At 47.8% G+C, this 16,356-nt stretch overlaps 3 protein-coding genes across 3 annotated transcripts; 1 reads left to right on the top strand and 2 right to left on the bottom strand.

Moving 5' to 3' along the window:
* Positions 1-439: 439 nt before the first annotated feature.
* Positions 440-2,470, top strand: H6S33_003933 (uncharacterized protein; the record flags this gene model as incomplete). Its single annotated transcript, XM_044835285.1, has 1 exon — positions 440-2,470. The coding sequence occupies one exon, from the start codon at positions 440-442 to the stop codon at positions 2,468-2,470; it is 2,031 nt and encodes a 676-aa protein (XP_044691467.1).
* A 5,576-nt stretch (positions 2,471-8,046) lies between these two features.
* Positions 8,047-11,529, bottom strand: H6S33_003932 (uncharacterized protein; the record flags this gene model as incomplete). Its single annotated transcript, XM_044835284.1, has 1 exon — positions 8,047-11,529. One exon carries the CDS (start codon positions 11,527-11,529, stop codon positions 8,047-8,049), a length of 3,483 nt encoding a protein of 1,160 aa, XP_044691466.1.
* A 1,719-nt stretch (positions 11,530-13,248) lies between these two features.
* H6S33_003931 (uncharacterized protein) lies at positions 13,249-14,184 on the bottom strand (the record flags this gene model as incomplete). The annotated part of the gene is made up of 1 exon (XM_044835283.1): positions 13,249-14,184. The coding sequence occupies one exon, from the start codon at positions 14,182-14,184 to the stop codon at positions 13,249-13,251; it is 936 nt and encodes a 311-aa protein (XP_044691465.1).
* Between the last annotated feature and the right edge of the window lie 2,172 nt (positions 14,185-16,356).

Here is a 16,356-nt window from a genome sequence, read left to right as displayed (position 1 = left end):
GGATATAAATACTGTGTCATTCACTGACTAGCCAAACTATCATCGGCGAAATCAGAGTCTTAACAATATAAATCGTTGATACACGAGTTACAACTTTATTTGACTATACTTTTGGAAATACTTTATTCTATCGTGACTTCGAACTCTACCTGAACTATTACGTCGAAGACGGTGGAATTCTATACGCTAACTCTAGTGAATCTTTGTTGATAACGTAGCTCGCGGGGCCCGTATCGGATCAAGGAGAATTATACTCGACGTTGACTGAAGAGACCTTGGAGACTTCTACCTTTGTAGCTGTTAGCCGAACTCTGAGCTCTGCGTAGTGTACTCTTGTGGTCTGGTACGCATCCCTCACAGTATATTGTTACTCACAAGTTCACTTGGAGTAACGAAGTCACCTCAAAAAGAAGAACTATCATCATTATCCCATATCACAATGACTACCCGAAGGGATAATTATTTCATAGATACCTCGGCCGTAACTGAGGAGGCCGGAGGAGAAGATTCTATGGTGATATCAAGGGCTGCTAGCCCAGACCCCCTACTTACGGGAGGACCCTCTACAACAACTAGGCAATCGAGTAAACGCTCTGCTCAAGCCCAGTTCGTGAGGAATATGCAGGAGTTTTTGGATACCCATGAGGCACAAATGAGGTATCTTGGTGCAGCTGGACAGGCCGTTTGGCAGCAGCTACAAAACCTCCAGGAGCAAGTCCAAGGGAGTGGACAAATCCTGGATAAGAAAGTACGGCAAGAAGCCATTGCCCAAAAACAACATCTCGAGTCGCTCTTTGAGCTCGTCACCCATGTCCAACAAATGCAAGAAACCGCACGAGCCGCCGACCATGAGGTTCTGGACCGTAACCATCGGATTACCCAGGACCAACTGTTGGAAGCGGAGCGACAACTGAGGATGGTACGAGAAGAGCGGGAGCAGGAGAAAGGGGAACAACGGGCTATGTTTGCGCAATTCAAGCAGTCCGATGAGATAAGAAACCAACGAGTAGCCGAGATGGAGGAACTACTGCGACAACACCTGTCAGTAGCACCTTCCGTGGCTAGTGCTCCCTTAGACCCTAACGCGCCCCGAACGGTTCCTGTTGGCAATGGCAAGAAACCCGAAAATGCTGGCCCAGTGGGAGGAAATGCTGGTCCCGTAGGAGGAAATGGAGGCAGGCGACCGGAGGATGCCGGCCCAGTGCATGGCAATAGTGGCAGAGGACCGGTGGAAGCTGCTCCAGTTGGTGGGAATGGTGGGAAGCAACCTCCACAAAACCCACCAAGAGGAAACGTTGGGGGAGATCCAGAACCTTCCGACGACGATGACGACGATAACAGTGAATGGTCGCACGGTCGGAAGAATTGGAGAAGGAACCGAGGCGGGAACCGGAATTCGGCGCCGCCTGAAGACTACGATATGGTAGATTCGCTCGCCAAAATACCCTTTGAGTTCGATAATGCCAGGAAGCATAACCTGCGGCATTGGCTCATGGAGTGCGAAATCTACTTCGAGCAAAAGCCCAAGAAGTTCCGAACGGACAGGAACAAGGTACTGTTCGCTGGAACGTATACGTGTGGGTTAGCAAAGGAATGGTTCATGGAATACATCGAGACCAAGATGCTAGGACCGGCAGCCGCGGACTATGCTACTTGGACTCGGTTCCGTCAAGAGATCAGGAAACGCTTCTTAAGCACTCAAGAGGCTATGGAGAACGCGATGAAGATGCAGCAGTTTAAGTACTCTGCTAACATCGGAGACTACCTGACGAGAATGGAGATCATGAACCAGCATGCTCAGATGAAAGGAGCATCCTATCGCGCCGCCCTACTCCAAGGACTACCAAATGAAATCCGGGAGCGCCACTCACGCTTCGATCCAACCGATGACGACTCCGAGTACATCCAACAGTTGGAACGAGCCGGCAAGGCTCACGAGGCTTATCAAGAGCAGATGAAGATGTTGGGGAAAGCAGAGTCGAGGGGAAGGGAGTCGAATAACGGTGGGAACTCGCGGCAAAAGGAAAAGGGGTTTAAGATCAAGGGGAGGGCTCAGACTGAGGAGAAAGAAAAAGGGCAAGATAAGAAAAGCACCAGCAAGAACAAGTCGGGGAATAAGCCAATATACCACGACTACGACGAAGCCACCAAAGGAGTTCCACAGCCGGTCCGAGAACAGCGGAAGACCGATGGAGCCTGTGTGCGATGTGGCCGAAAGGGTCATCTTTGGAAGTGGTGCCGTTCAGATGCTAACAGCAGTGCATCTATCTCCTCTTTCTCCCGAAAGCGTACCCGCGATGACGATGGCGACCACGATATGGAACCACCGGAACCCCAACCTCAGAGAAAGCGAATGAGGCACCGTGCTAAGAAGCCGGCTGCGACGGCTGCTGCGGAGTACACCAGTGGACAAGCGTTTGTGCGAGAACGTGGATCGGAATCTGAGATGGATTTCGACGAGGATTTTTAAAAGGGGACTCTGATGAGTCAGGTCAGGAGTATCCCCAGATTGCTATGTTATCACTGACGGAAAACAACAAAAAAAATATGAAAAGAAAAAGGCAGGAAGGGAGAGCGTCCCATCCGGAGAAAAAACAGAAAATTTTGGAGGAACCTATTCACGGTCCTCGACCTATCGTTAATCAGTTCCTTTGTTTTGCGGAAAAATGTTTATCTTGTAAGGTGTTGTTGGATACTGGTGCAACTGGTCCTGTTTTGTCTGCTGTTTTTGTTGATAGTTTTGAGGTCCCGAAGGTGAAACGAGACGTCCCGGCCCGGGTATTTGGATTTACGGGAGAAGTTATGAAGGGCACGGGACACGCCTTTACACAACCATTAATTATAATGTCAAAGGGGCATCAAACGCAACTATCATTCGAGATCGCCCCTCTCCCGCCTGGCATCGATGCGATACTACCAAACTGGTGGTTGAAAGAACACAAGCCGGTTATAGGGGCAAATGGGGAAGTTTCCTACGATGGTGAGAACTGCAAGAGTCGATGCTTCACTGACAAGGAACCTCAAATAGAAATGGACGAGGGTGTACTGGACGATCCGGAGGCCCAATTCATCGGTAACATCTGTCTCTTGGAAGATGAATCGGTCAACCTCCGTGAAACTCTTCCCTCTTGGCTCCATGGGTTCCTTAAAGTCTTCTTACCATCAGAAGCAGACAAGTTACCACCGCATCGATCCTACGACCATGCGATAGATCTCGAACCAGGGAAGCAACCCCCATGGGGACCCGTTTACTCCCTATCCGAAGTCGAACTGAAAGTGCTTCGGGAGTACCTGGACAAAATGTTGCGATTGGGAAAGATTAGGCCGAGCAAATCCCCGGCAGGAGCCCCAATTCTATTTGTGAAAAAGAAGGACGGTAGTCTACGACTTTGCGTTGACTACCGTGGACTTAACCGCGTGTCCATTAAGAACAGGTATCCGTTACCACTTATGGACGAACTACGAGATCGAGTGGCCGGCGCGGTTATCTTCTCGAAGATTGACCTGAAGGAAGGTTACAACCTCATCAGGATCAAAGACGGCGACGAGTGGAAGACAGCATTCCGTACGCGGTACGGGCATTTTGAGTACCTCGTCATGCCTTTTGGGCTGGCAAATGCGCCGGCGACCTTCCAGAACATGATGAATGATGCGCTGAGGGAATTCTTGGATCAAGGTGTAGTAGTATACCTTGATGATATCCTAATATATAGCAAGTCTCGAGAGGAACACAGGGAGCTGGTCGGCAAAGTACTTAGCAGGCTACAGGAATACAACCTGGTCGCCAACCCGAAGAAATCGTTCTTCGAGCTCACTGAAATCGAGTTCCTCGGATACATCCTTGCCCCAGCAGGCGTCACCATGGCACTGGATAAGGTTATGTCTGTTACGAATTGGCAAGCCCCGCGTAGCGTTAAAGAAGTACAGATCTTCATGGGCTTTGCCAACTTCTACAGAAGATTTATCCACAATTTCTCCGGGGTCTGTAAACCCATTACCGATTGTCTCAGGGGTGATGCTAAGAACTTTGTCTGGTCTATGACGGCCCAAGCAGCCTTCGAAAAACTCAAAACCCTGTTTACGTCTGCGCCGATCTTGGTACACTTCTCTCCAGATCGCCAGACTATCGTGGAAACGGACGCAAGTGATTTTGCTATTGCCGCAATTCTATCCCAGGTTATTGACGGAAAAACTCACCCTGTTGCCTTTTATTCTCGAAAGCTTAACCCAGCGGAACTCAACTACGACGTTTGGGATAAGGAGATGCTAGGAATTGTGTCAGCCTTCAAGCAATGGCGTCACTACCTCGAAGGACCTAGCCAAACGGTTCTCGTCTATACGGATCATAAGAACTTAGAGTACTTCTCTACCACTAAGGTTCTTAACCGACGACAGGCAAGGTGGGCTGAGTCTTTGGCGGAATTTGACTTTAAAATTATTTACCGCCCGGGAACCAAAAATGGGAAGGCAGATGCACTATCGCGACGGCCGGAGTACCGTCCTGAAGGGGGAGGCACGCTTGGGAAATAGCCGATAGACAGGTTCTTTAAGCCCGGACAGTTGGCGGAGGAAGAGTTTGTGGTATCAGCGGTGTCGCTTGCCTCCAAGGGGGTGATTGACTGGTCTAAGAATTTTCTGGATCATGTCAGGCAGGCGGCATCGGGAGACCCGACATGGGTAGGAATGAAAGAGAGAGTTGAGCAAGGGGAGAATCTGGGGGAAATGAAGGATATCGTTGAGAAAGACGGGCTACTCTTCTATAAGAACCGACTCTACATTCCGGCAGACGACCGTATCAAGATCCGAATTGCACAGTCAGAACACGATTCGAAGGTGGCAGGACACTTTGGGCAAGACAAAACTTTGGAACTCATTACGCGCAACTTCTACTGGCCAAAAATGAACGAGTGGATTGATGATTACGTTCGGTCATGTGACGAGTGCCAGCGCAACAAACCCAGCCGCCATAAGAAATACGGTGCGCTTCTACCACTGTCTACACCACATTCTGTCTGGCAATCGATATCAATGGACTTCGTTGTGCAGTTACCGGAATCAAAAGGATACAACCAAATCTGGGTAGTAGTCGATAGGTTCTCGAAGATGTCGCACTTCATCCCCCTAGTAGCAGAAACGACCGCGCAGGATTTAGCAAAGATATTCCTCGGTCAAATCTGGCGACTCCATGGGCTGCCTCTCGATATAGTTTCCGACAGGGACGCCAAGTTTACTTCAAGTTTTTGGGCATCCCTTATGGAATTGTTGGATGTGAGGATAAGAATGAGTACGGCTTTCCACCCTCAGACCGATGGGCAAACAGAGCGGGTTAATCAAACCCTCGAGCACTACCTACGAGCGTTCTGTAACTACGAGCAAGATGATTGGGCAGAGCTACTCCCGTTGGCGGAGTATGCTTACAACAACTCGGTTACCACCGCCACGGGCCAATCTCCGTTCTATACCAATTACGGTTACAACCCAAGAACCAACTGGCCGACGGAAGCCGAAGTGGTCAACCCAACCAGTGACCTGTACGCTCACTTTATCCGAGGAGTTCACGACTCCGCTCTTGCTCGCTTAACAGACACCAGGGAGAAAATGGGAAAATACTATGATCGGAAAAGGGACGAACCGCCTAACTTCAAGGTGGGAGACATGGTTATGCTCAATGCGACCAACATCAAGACCCGTCGCTCTGCCAAGAAACTCGATCATAAGAAACTCGGCCCGTTTAAGATTATCCGACTAGCTGGGAAACGAGCCTGCGAACTGGAACTGCCACCACAAGTCAAAATCCATAACGTGTTCCACATTGAACTCTTGGAACGTTACCGACAGAGCAGTATCCCAGGTCGCGAACAACGTCCCCCGACTCCCGAGGAGGTCGATAAGGAAGGAGAGGTGCTGTATGAAGTGGAAAGTATTGTGGGAAGCCGGAAGAGTGGAAGAGGATTAGTGGAATACCTGGTGAAATGGCGGGGCTACTCGATGAGCGACTGCACTTACCAAGTCATGGACGTTATGAACGCAGACGTACTTGACCTAGTCCGCGACTTTCATCGAAGAAACCCCAAGGCCGTGAAGGACCAACGCCTGAGACTATAGAGGTACCCTACGGGGCTAAGTCCTTCCCCTCCACAGACACCACGGGTGATATGTGGAGCAGGTTTACTGGAACCATAGTCTGTCAGAAGATGTCCCGAGACGTGACACCCTGGAAGGGGGGTAAGCTGTTACGGGCATGCCAAGCATTTACGGGAGTGAGAGAAAAGGCTATTAGATACCCCAATACCCTCTGTACGCTAACGTTATCTCTGGACCGCACTCGCGGAGTGTGGTGCGACCAATATACGATCAAAACACGGAGTCATAAAAAAACACGTTTTCGACCCCAATAATAACCCCCGGAGCGTCAAACCACCGGAGGGGAGTGTTTTGGTACCGATGGATATATGAGGGACAGCTGGAATCAATCGGATCGAAGATCGGACCACTCGGAGCGAATCGGCGCAAGCTGCCAGCCGACCGAGTACCTATTGGCGGTACCTGTGGGCATGAGAGGACTCTGCCATGTGGGAAAGCGATGTGGGAAGAGGCCTGAGTAGGTAGCCTTGCCGTCCGAGACCTCCGAATAGCCGACGCTGACGATTATCCACCAGACGGCCGATGGAGAAGAAACATCGACAGGGAAACGTGCATTAGAGTGGATAAAAAGGTTGAGGGGTTTTAGTGGGTTTAGGAGTTTGGGTTACGGACTTAGGAGTTAAATGTTCTTGGTTGTTTTCAGGGTCTCGGGCATGCCCCGAGTGTGTTCTGTATTTTTAGATTGGGTCCTCGAGACATAAGCGAGGGATATAAATACTGTGTCATTCACTGACTAGCCAAACTATCATCGGCGAAATCAGAGTCTTAACAATATAAATCGTTGATACGCGAGTTACAACTTTATTTGACTATACTTTTGGAATTACTTTACTCTATCGTGACTTCGAACTCTACCTGAACTACTACGTCGAAGACGGTCGAATTCTATACGCTAACTCTAGTGAATCTTTGTTGATAACGTAGCTCGCGGGGCCCGTATCGGATCAAGGAGAATTATACTCGACGTTGACTGAAGAGACCTTGGAGACTTCTACCTTTGTAGCTGTTAGCCGAACTCTGAGCTCTGCGTAGTGTACTCTTGTGGTCTGGTACGCATCCCTCACAGATGTATCCGAGGAACTCGATTTCGGTGAGCTCGAAGAACGATTTCTTCGGGTTGGCGACCAGGTTGTATTCTTGTAGCCTGCTAAGTACTTTGCCGACCAGCTCCCTGTGTTCCTCTCGGGACTTGCTATATATTAGGATATCATCAAGGTATACTACTACCCCTTGATCCAGGAATTCCCTCAGCGCATCATTCATCATGTTCTGGAAGGTCGCCGGCGCATTTGCCAGCCCAAAAGGCATGACGAGGTACTCAAAATGCCCGTACCGCGTACGAAAGGCTGTCTTCCACTCGTCGCCGTCTTTGATCCTGATGAGGTTATAACCTTCCTTCAGGTCAATCTTCGAGAAGATAACCGCGCCTGCCACTCGATCTCGCAGCTCGTCCATAAGTGGTAACGGATACCTATCACGAGGACCGTAGGCGATAGACTGTGGTGCCAAGGAATACAACCTAGGTAGTAACGTAGACGTGGACGTAGACGTAAAGGTATGCTTTGACTATGGACTATGGGTGGCTCTACCTGGTATGATAAACCGATTAGAGCCCTATGACGTAGTGCGGACAAGAATAGTATTCGTGGAATAAATACAGAGGTTGCGTAAAGAAGAAAGAGAAGAAGGAAAACAAACAAAAGCACAAAACAACGCCCCCTTATATATCCACCCATAATCCAACGATGACTAATACCTTCGCGTAACAGAAACCCAAAGAACATAACAGAAATCCCCATTACAAATCCTAATTCCACTACACAATACCTCCTTCCTTTATCCCAGTTCATCACCTAGCCGAAATACATAGCTGCCGTTACAGACCACGCCCCCCTCTAAGGCCTACCTCCTGGTAGGCTTAGGCTTTCCTGGATACCGTTCGTGAAATCGTTTAACGATATCAGGTGAATGCTCAAGGTCCGATAGTGGTTGCCAGGAGGCTTCATCATATCCCATATACCGTACCAAATACTCAAATCTTCCTCTTCGTTTCCTCGAATCCAAGATATCTTCAACCTCCCACTCTTCCTGTCCTTCAGTTTCAACTGGAGGTGGAGGTAGTTGTTCCTGACCGGGCAAGGGATCATTGGCTGCAGGCGACAATAACGAAACGTGGAATACTGGATGTATTTTCATCGAATGAGGAAGTTCTAATTCATAGGTATAGGGATTGACCATTCGTTTAACGTTATACGGTCCAATACGTTTCCAGTCGAATTTCTTGGAAGGTCGTTTGGTTAGAATATGACGAGTCGATAGGAAAACCTTATCTCCTAAATGATATCGAGGAGCTGGAGTCCGATTCCTATTGGCTGATTCTTCTTGTATCCTTTGCGCTCGAAACATCTCTTCTTTTAGGAAATCTACTACATCCTTCATTTCCCTTGCAATATGATTCGCTTGATCCTCCGCCGTCGTTCGACCATGTTCCAAAGGGCCAAAAGTCATTCTTGGATTTCTTCCTGAATTGGCATAGAATGGGGAGACCTTTGTTGTTTCGGAGGCATGATTGTTTGTTGCAAATTCAGCCATTGGTAACATTCGAGCCCAATCATCCTGTTGATAGGAAACATAGCTTCGGAGGTACTGTTCCATTACGGCATTAATTCTTTCCGTTTGTCCATCTGTTTGAGGATGGAATGCGGTAGAGAATTTTGGTGATATTTCCAATCGATCACAAAGCGACCTCCAGAATTCTGCAACGAACTGTGTTCCTCGATCGGATACAATAGTATCTGGTAATCCGTGTAACTTCCAAACATTATCGATATATAGTCTCGCTACTTCCCTTGAATTTGCCTCTTTAGTCGTCGGTATTAAATGTCGCATCTTGGTTAATCTATCCACCACAACCAAGATTGCATTGTATCCATCGCTCTCAGGAAGATCAGTCACAAAATCCATCGAGACATCTGTCCAGGGTCCATTGGGAATCGGCATGGGGCGAAGTACTCCATAAGGTGCATTGTGTGATGCCTTGCTACGGGTGCACACATTGCAATTCCTAATATACTGATCGACAAACTTCCGGATCTGTGGCCAGTAATATTCTCGACTTAGGAGTTCCAGAGTCTTCGCTCTACCCGGATGTCCTGCAGATGGTTTGTCGTGGTATTCTTTTAAAAGCCTTAGTCGAAGGTCATCGTCGTCTGGTACATATAGCATGCCTCGATAAAGCAGCCGACCGTTGTTATCTTCCATACATTCGGCAAGTGAGATTTTGTTTGAGTGGCGTATGCCATCCCGAAGCATATTGAGGACTTTGTTTGGGAAACTATCCACTTGATAAGCTTTTGAAAATAACTCCTCTACAGTGGACGCTCCTTCAGCGGATTCATTTGACAAAGAACCCGCGAACAAACTTAGCTTAGTATCCAAATTTTTTCGTTTCAGAATCACTTGACTCTGATGCGTTAACCGTTCATCCCCCTCTTTAGGTAGGTCACCTGACCTCCTAGTTAATGCATCTGGTTTTGTTCCTTGTTTTCCTGGCCGAAATTGTATAACGAAATCGAAACGTGAAAGAAATTCGGACCAACGGGCTTGTCGACGATTTAATAATTTTGTTGTCATAAAATACTCAAGATTCCGATGGTCGCTAAGAACTTCAATTGGAAATTGAGCTCCCTCCAGATGATGTCGCCATTCTTCAAAGCATCGTATAATTGCTAAAAGTTCTTTATCGTATATTTCGTAGTTACATTCTGCAGGAGAGTGTTTCTTTGAGAAGAAAGCGACTGGATGTAGGATTCCTTCGTTATCGCGTTGAGATAGGATTCCTGCTGAGACATAGTCGGACGCATCGGTTTCTATCACAATCTTTCGATCTGGATTAAAATGAGCTAGGATTGGCGCCGTTGTAAACATCTTTTTCAAAGTTTGAAATGCTTCCTCCCTTTGATCCGTCCAATCAAATTTAACATTCTTTTTCGTCAAGGCTGTAAGTGGAGCAACAATTTTCGAATATCCTAGAATGAATCGCCGATAGAAATTTGCAAATCCTAGAAATACTTGAACATCATGAAGGTTTGTTGGTGTGGTCCATTCCAAGACATCGATAACTTTCTTTGGGTCCATTCTATTCCCATTCGGAGTAAGTATTAGACCCAGGTATTTTGTTTCTTGAACCATAAATTCACATTTTTCAGGTTTAAGATGAACATGATTCTCATCAAGTACCTTTAGAACCCTTTGAATATGTTCTTTATGTTCTGATAGGGTCTCGGAATAGATAAGGATATCGTCTAAGTATGCCGTTACGAATTGATCGAGGTAGGGACGTAGAATATCATTGATCCAATGTTGAAATGTAGCAGGGGCATTAGCTAATCCAAATGGCATTACTGTATATTCGAAATGTCCATATCGAGTCCGAAATGCCGTTTTCCATTCATCTCCCTCCGCTATCCTGATTTGATTATATCCCCAGCGTAAATCCAACTTTGTATAGTATTTTGCTCTTGACAACTTAGCTAGGGTTTCCTTTAACAATGGTAACGGATATCGATTTTTGATTGTAATCGCATTTAGACCTCGATAGTCAACACAAAGTCGAAGAGTTCCATCGTTTTTCTTTACGAACAATATAGGTGCTCCCGCTGGTGATTCACTGGCTCGGATGAATCCTTTAGGTAAATTTTCATCAAGATATTCCCGTAGTGCTTTCAGCTCAATTTGAGACAATCCATATATAGGTCCATATGGTGGTCGTTTACCTTCTTCCAGTACTATCTCGATATCATGGGATGGTCGATGTGGTGGGAGAATTGAAGCATCGTATTCTTTAAACATATGGAGACGATGGTGAAACTCTTTCGGTACTAATTGTTCAATGTTGACCGTAGATTTTTCAGTTGCTGAAACAATGACCGTATGGTGTTCCGGTAAGGGAATCCAGATGCCATGAACAATAACTGCAGTTCCACTGAGTGAACAGTATTGACAACAGCTTCGAGAGTCAAAAATAAGTAGATTTTCTTTTGGTCGAATCGTAATATCATGTCGTCGCATCCAAGGTATCCCCATCACAATCGGATAATGTCCTAACTTTGTTACAAAACATGGCGCAATTTCCCGATGACCATGAATGTCTAACGAGACATCGACAATGTGGGTAATTTTTCCTGACTTAATAGGCCTTCCATCTATAACATCTACATGGCGAGGTATTTTAAGTGGGGTCATTGTAAGATTGTTGTGGCGTGCAAAAGATTCATCAATAAAAGCATATCCTGATGCTCCGGTATCAATAAGGGCGTAGGTAGGTATAAAAGAATTTTTATTCTGTGAAATCGAACAAGTTACTACAAGTTGATTTCCATCCATTTCCTCCTCTGATACCGAAAAACCAGAAATACACATCCTAGAAAAATCCTTAAATGGTCCCTGGGCTAAGCCACTTAGTGCAGGGACAAATCTTTTGCTGACTCGTTATCGCTTCCGTCATTTTCTTCCACTGTCAACGCCGCTCCTCTCATCGCAGGCCTCCTTGGTTGATTTCCAGTTGCCCTCGCTTGGGGGCAATCTCTAACCATATGTCCAACACCTCCACAATAAAAACATCGGCCCTCAACTAAGCGGGCATTTCTTTCGGTAGGGGAGGGGCGACGACGCCCTCCAGATAGATCCATTGGTACATCACCTCCCGGGCGGGATGAGGGATGACTTTCAGTAACAGGTGCATTGGCGACTGGGGCGGCAGCGCGGGGAGCAGAAACAGGACTTGCTGGTGGAGGACGAGGGGCCGAAGTAGTAGTAGTAGTAGTCCAAGGTTTTTTACCTCCTCGCTTAGCTTCTGCCGCTCGGCGACGATTATCCAACCGTTGCAGAAGTGTCGCACAAGCATTTACCGTTGCAGGAGTGTCATGGTGTATCATTGATTCATCGAGTTCCGCATTAATACCTTCCATCAAAGCCTCAATTCGAGAGACTTCATCCATACCCGACTCAGCAGCATATCGTTGGAACTCAGCAAAATAATCGGCGAACATTCGATTTCGTTGACGGATGTTCCTAAGATTCCTCCTAGCCGTACGCATCCGATCGGGATCCCCGAAAGCAGTATCCAAAATCTCATAAAATCGTAACATAGAGGGTAAAGCAATACCTTCTTCGCCAACATATTGTAAAAACTGATTAGCGGCAACGCCTTCCAATCTGCTAAATGCATAGGATAGTTTAGACTGTAGCGTAGGATAGCGATCGGCATTTCCCAATAGCTTAATCTTCATTTGTTGTTTAAATAGGTGTAACCTTTCTCGATCACGATCCCCCTTAAATACCTCAGGGTCTGGAAGCTTCTCCGACCGATAGGTAGTATCTGTAACGGGTGGTACTGGGGGTGCAGGTGGGACATTGTCTTCGTTGGGTGCTTGCACAGGGGCGACAGCCTCAACAGGAGCCTGTTGAGCTCGGGCAGCAGCAAGATCTTGCTCAAACCTTCTCCTCGCCCTCTCGGCCTCCGCTTCTACCTCCTGTAAATCCGTTGCATATTGAGCAAGACCATGTTAGCACTGTTGGAGGAGTGCATAGGCTTCAGTTCCAACAGTATCATCGACCTGTGGATGCGCTTGAAAAAGGGCTTGGAGACTATCGCTGAGTTGTTGATAATCAATAGATGCATGTTCCGACATTGTAAACTATGGTATTGTATTGGTTGGCGATAGAGGACGCAACCTACGTATCACGAGGACCGTAGGCGATAGACTGTGGTGCCAAGGAATACAACCTAGGTAGTAACGTAGACGTGGACGTAGACGTAAAGGTATGCTTTGACTATGGACTATGGGTGGCTCTACCTGGTATGATAAACCGATTAGAGCCCTATGACGTAGTGCGGACAAGAATAGTATTCGTGGAATAAATACAGAGGTTGCGTAAAGAAGAAAGAGAAGAAGGAAAACAAACAAAAGCACAAAACAACGCCCCCTTATATATCCACCCATAATCCAACGATGACTAATACCTTCGCGTAACTGAAACCCAAAGAACATAACAGAAATCCCCATTACAAATCCTAATTCCACTACACAATACCTCCTTCCTTTATCCCAGTTCATCACCTAGCCGAAATACATAGCTGCCGTTACAATACCTGTTCTTGATGGACACACGGTTAAGTCCACGGTAGTCAACGCAAAGTCGCAGACTACCGTCCTTCTTCTTCACAAATAGGATTGGGGCTCCTGCTGGGGATTTGCTCAGCCTAATTTTTCCCAATCGCAACATTTTGTCTAGGTACTCCCGAAGCACCTTCAGCTCGACTTCGGATAGGGAGTAAACGGGTCCCCATGGTGGCTGCTTCCCTGGTTCGAGATCTATCGCATGGTCGTAAGATCGATGCGGTGGTAATTTATCTGCTTCCGATGGTAGGAAGACTTTAAGGAACCCATGGAGCCAAGAGGGAAGAGTTTCGCGGAGGTTGACCGATTCATCTTCCAAAAGGCAAATACTACCGATGAATTGGGCCTCCGGATCGTCCAATACACCCTCGTCCATTTCTATTTGAGGTTCCTTGTCAGTGAAGCATCGACTCTTACAGTTCTCACCATCGTAGGAAACTTCCCCATTTGCCCCTATAACTGGTTTGTGTTCTTTCAACCACCAGTTCGGTAGTATCGCATCGATGCCAAGTGGGAGAGGGGCGATTTCGAATGATAACTGTGTCTGATGCCCCCTTGACATTATAATTAATGGTTGTGTAAAGGCGTGTCCCGTGCCCTTCATAACTTCTCCCGTAAATCCAAATACCCGGGCCGGGACGTCTCGTTTCACCTTCGGGACCTCAAAACTATCAACAAAAACAGCAGACAAAACAGGACCAGTTGCACCAGTATCCAACAACACCTTACAAGGTAAACATTTTTCCGCAAAACAAAGGAACTGATTAACGATAGGTCGAGGACCATGAATAGGTTCCTCCAAAATTTTCTGTTTTTTCTCCGGATGGGCCGCTCTCCCCTCCTGCCTTTTTCTTTTCATATTTTTTTTGTTGTTTTCCGTCAGTGATAACATAGCAATCTGGGGGTACTCCTGACCTGACTCATCAGAGTCCCCTTTTAAAAATCCTCGTCGAAATCCATCTCAGATTCCGATCCGCGTTCTCGCACAAACGCTTGCCCACTGGTGTACTCCGCAGCAGCCGTAGCAGCCGGCTTTCTAGCGCGGTGCCTCATACGCTTTCTCGGAGGTTGGGGTTCCGGTGGTTCCATATCGTGGTCGCCATCGTCATCACGGGTACGCTTTCGGGAGAAAGAGGAGATAGATGCACTGCTGTTAGCATCTGAACGACACCATTTCCAAAGATGACCCTTTCGGCCACATCGTACACAGGCTCCATCGGTCTTTCACTTCTCTCGGACCGGCTGTGGAACTCCTTTGGTGGCTTCGTCGTAGTCGTGGTATATTGGCTTGTTCCCCGACTTGTTCTTGCTGGTGCTCTTCTTATCTTGCCCTTTTTCTTTCTCCTCAGTCTGAGCCCTCCCCTTGATCTTAAACCCTTTCTCCTTCTGCCGCGAATTCCCACCATTATTCGACTCCCTTCCTCTCGACTCCGGTTTCCCCAACATCTTCATCTGCTCCTGATAAGCCTCATGAGCCTTGCCGGCTCGTTCCAACTGTTGGATGTACTCAGAATCGTCTTCGGTTGGATCGAAGCGTGAGTGGCGCTCTCGGATTTCATTTGGTAGCCCTTGGAGCAAGGCGGCGCGATAGGATGCTCCTTTCATCTGAGCATGCTGGTTCATGATCTCCATCCTCGTCAGGTAGTCCCCGATGTTAGCAGAGTACTTAAACTGCTGCATCTTCATCGCGTTTTCCATAGCTTCCTGAGTGCTTAGGAAACGTTTTCTGATCTCCTGACGGAACCGAGTCCAAGTAGCGTAGTCTGCGGCTGCCGGGCCTAGCATCTTGGTCTCGATGTATTCCATGAACCATTCCTTGGCCAACCCACACGTATACGTTCCAGCGAACAGTACCTTGTTTCTGTCCGTTCGGAACTTCTTGGGCTTCTGCTCAAAGTAGATCTCGCACTCCATGAGCCAATGCCGCAGGTTATGCTTCCTGGCATTATCGAACTCGAAGGGTATTTTGGCGAGCGAATCTACCATATCGTCATCTTCAGGCGGCGCCGAATTCCGGTTCCCGCCTCGGTTCCTTCTCCAATTCTTCCGACCGTGCGACCATTCACTGTTATCGTCGTCATCGTCGTCGGAAGGTTCTGGGTCTCCCCCAACGTTTCCTCTTGGTGGGTTCTGGGGAGGTTGATTTCCACCATTCCCGCCGACGGGGGCAGCTCCCACCGGTTTCTTGCCACTATTTCCCTGCACTGGGCCGCCATCCTCTGGTTTCCTGCCTCCATTTCCTCCTACGGGACCAGCATTTCCTCCTACTGGGCCAGCGTTTTCGGGGTTCTTGCCATTACCAACAGGAACCGTTTGGGGTGCAGTAGGGTCCAGGGGAATGCTCACCATGGAGGGTGCTACCGACATATGTTGTCGTAGGCGTTCCTCCATCTCGGCTATTCGTTGGTTTCTTACATCATCAGACTGCTTGAATTGTGCCAACAGTTCCCGCTGTTCCCTTTTTTCCTGCTCTCGCTCTTCTCTTGCAAGTCTCAGCTGCCGTTCCGCCTCCAACAGTTGGTTCTGGGTAATTCGATGGTTACGGTCCAGGACCTCGTGGTCGGCGGCTCGTGCTGCTTCGTGTTCTTGTTGGACATGGGAGACGAGCTCAAAGAGCGATTCGAGATGTTGCTGCTGGGCGATGGCTTCTTGCCGGACTTTCTTATCCAGAACCTGCCCACTCCCCTGCACTTGTTCCTGGAGGTTTTGTAGCTGCTGCCAAACGGCCTGTCCAGCTGCACCAAGATACCTCATTTGTGCCTCATGGGTATCCAAAAACTCCTGCATGGACCTCGTAAACTGGGCTTGAGCAGAGTTTCTCTTCGTCGACCTAGTGTGTGTAGAGGGTCCTCCCTGGAATAGGGGATCTGGGCTAGCAGCCCTTGATATCACCATAGAATCTTCTCCTCCGGCCTCCTCAGTTACGGCCGAGGTATCTATGAAGTAATTATCCCTTCGGGTAGTCATTGTGATAGGGGATAATGATGATAGTTTTTTTTTTTGAGGTGACTTCGTTACTCCAAGTGAACTT

Source organism: Morchella sextelata, assembly GCF_020137385.1.
Source record: "Morchella sextelata strain SCLS chromosome Unknown scls_16, whole genome shotgun sequence".
Lineage (NCBI taxonomy): Eukaryota > Fungi > Ascomycota > Pezizomycetes > Pezizales > Morchellaceae > Morchella > Morchella sextelata.
This window is presented reverse-complemented; position numbering and strand designations above follow the sequence as displayed.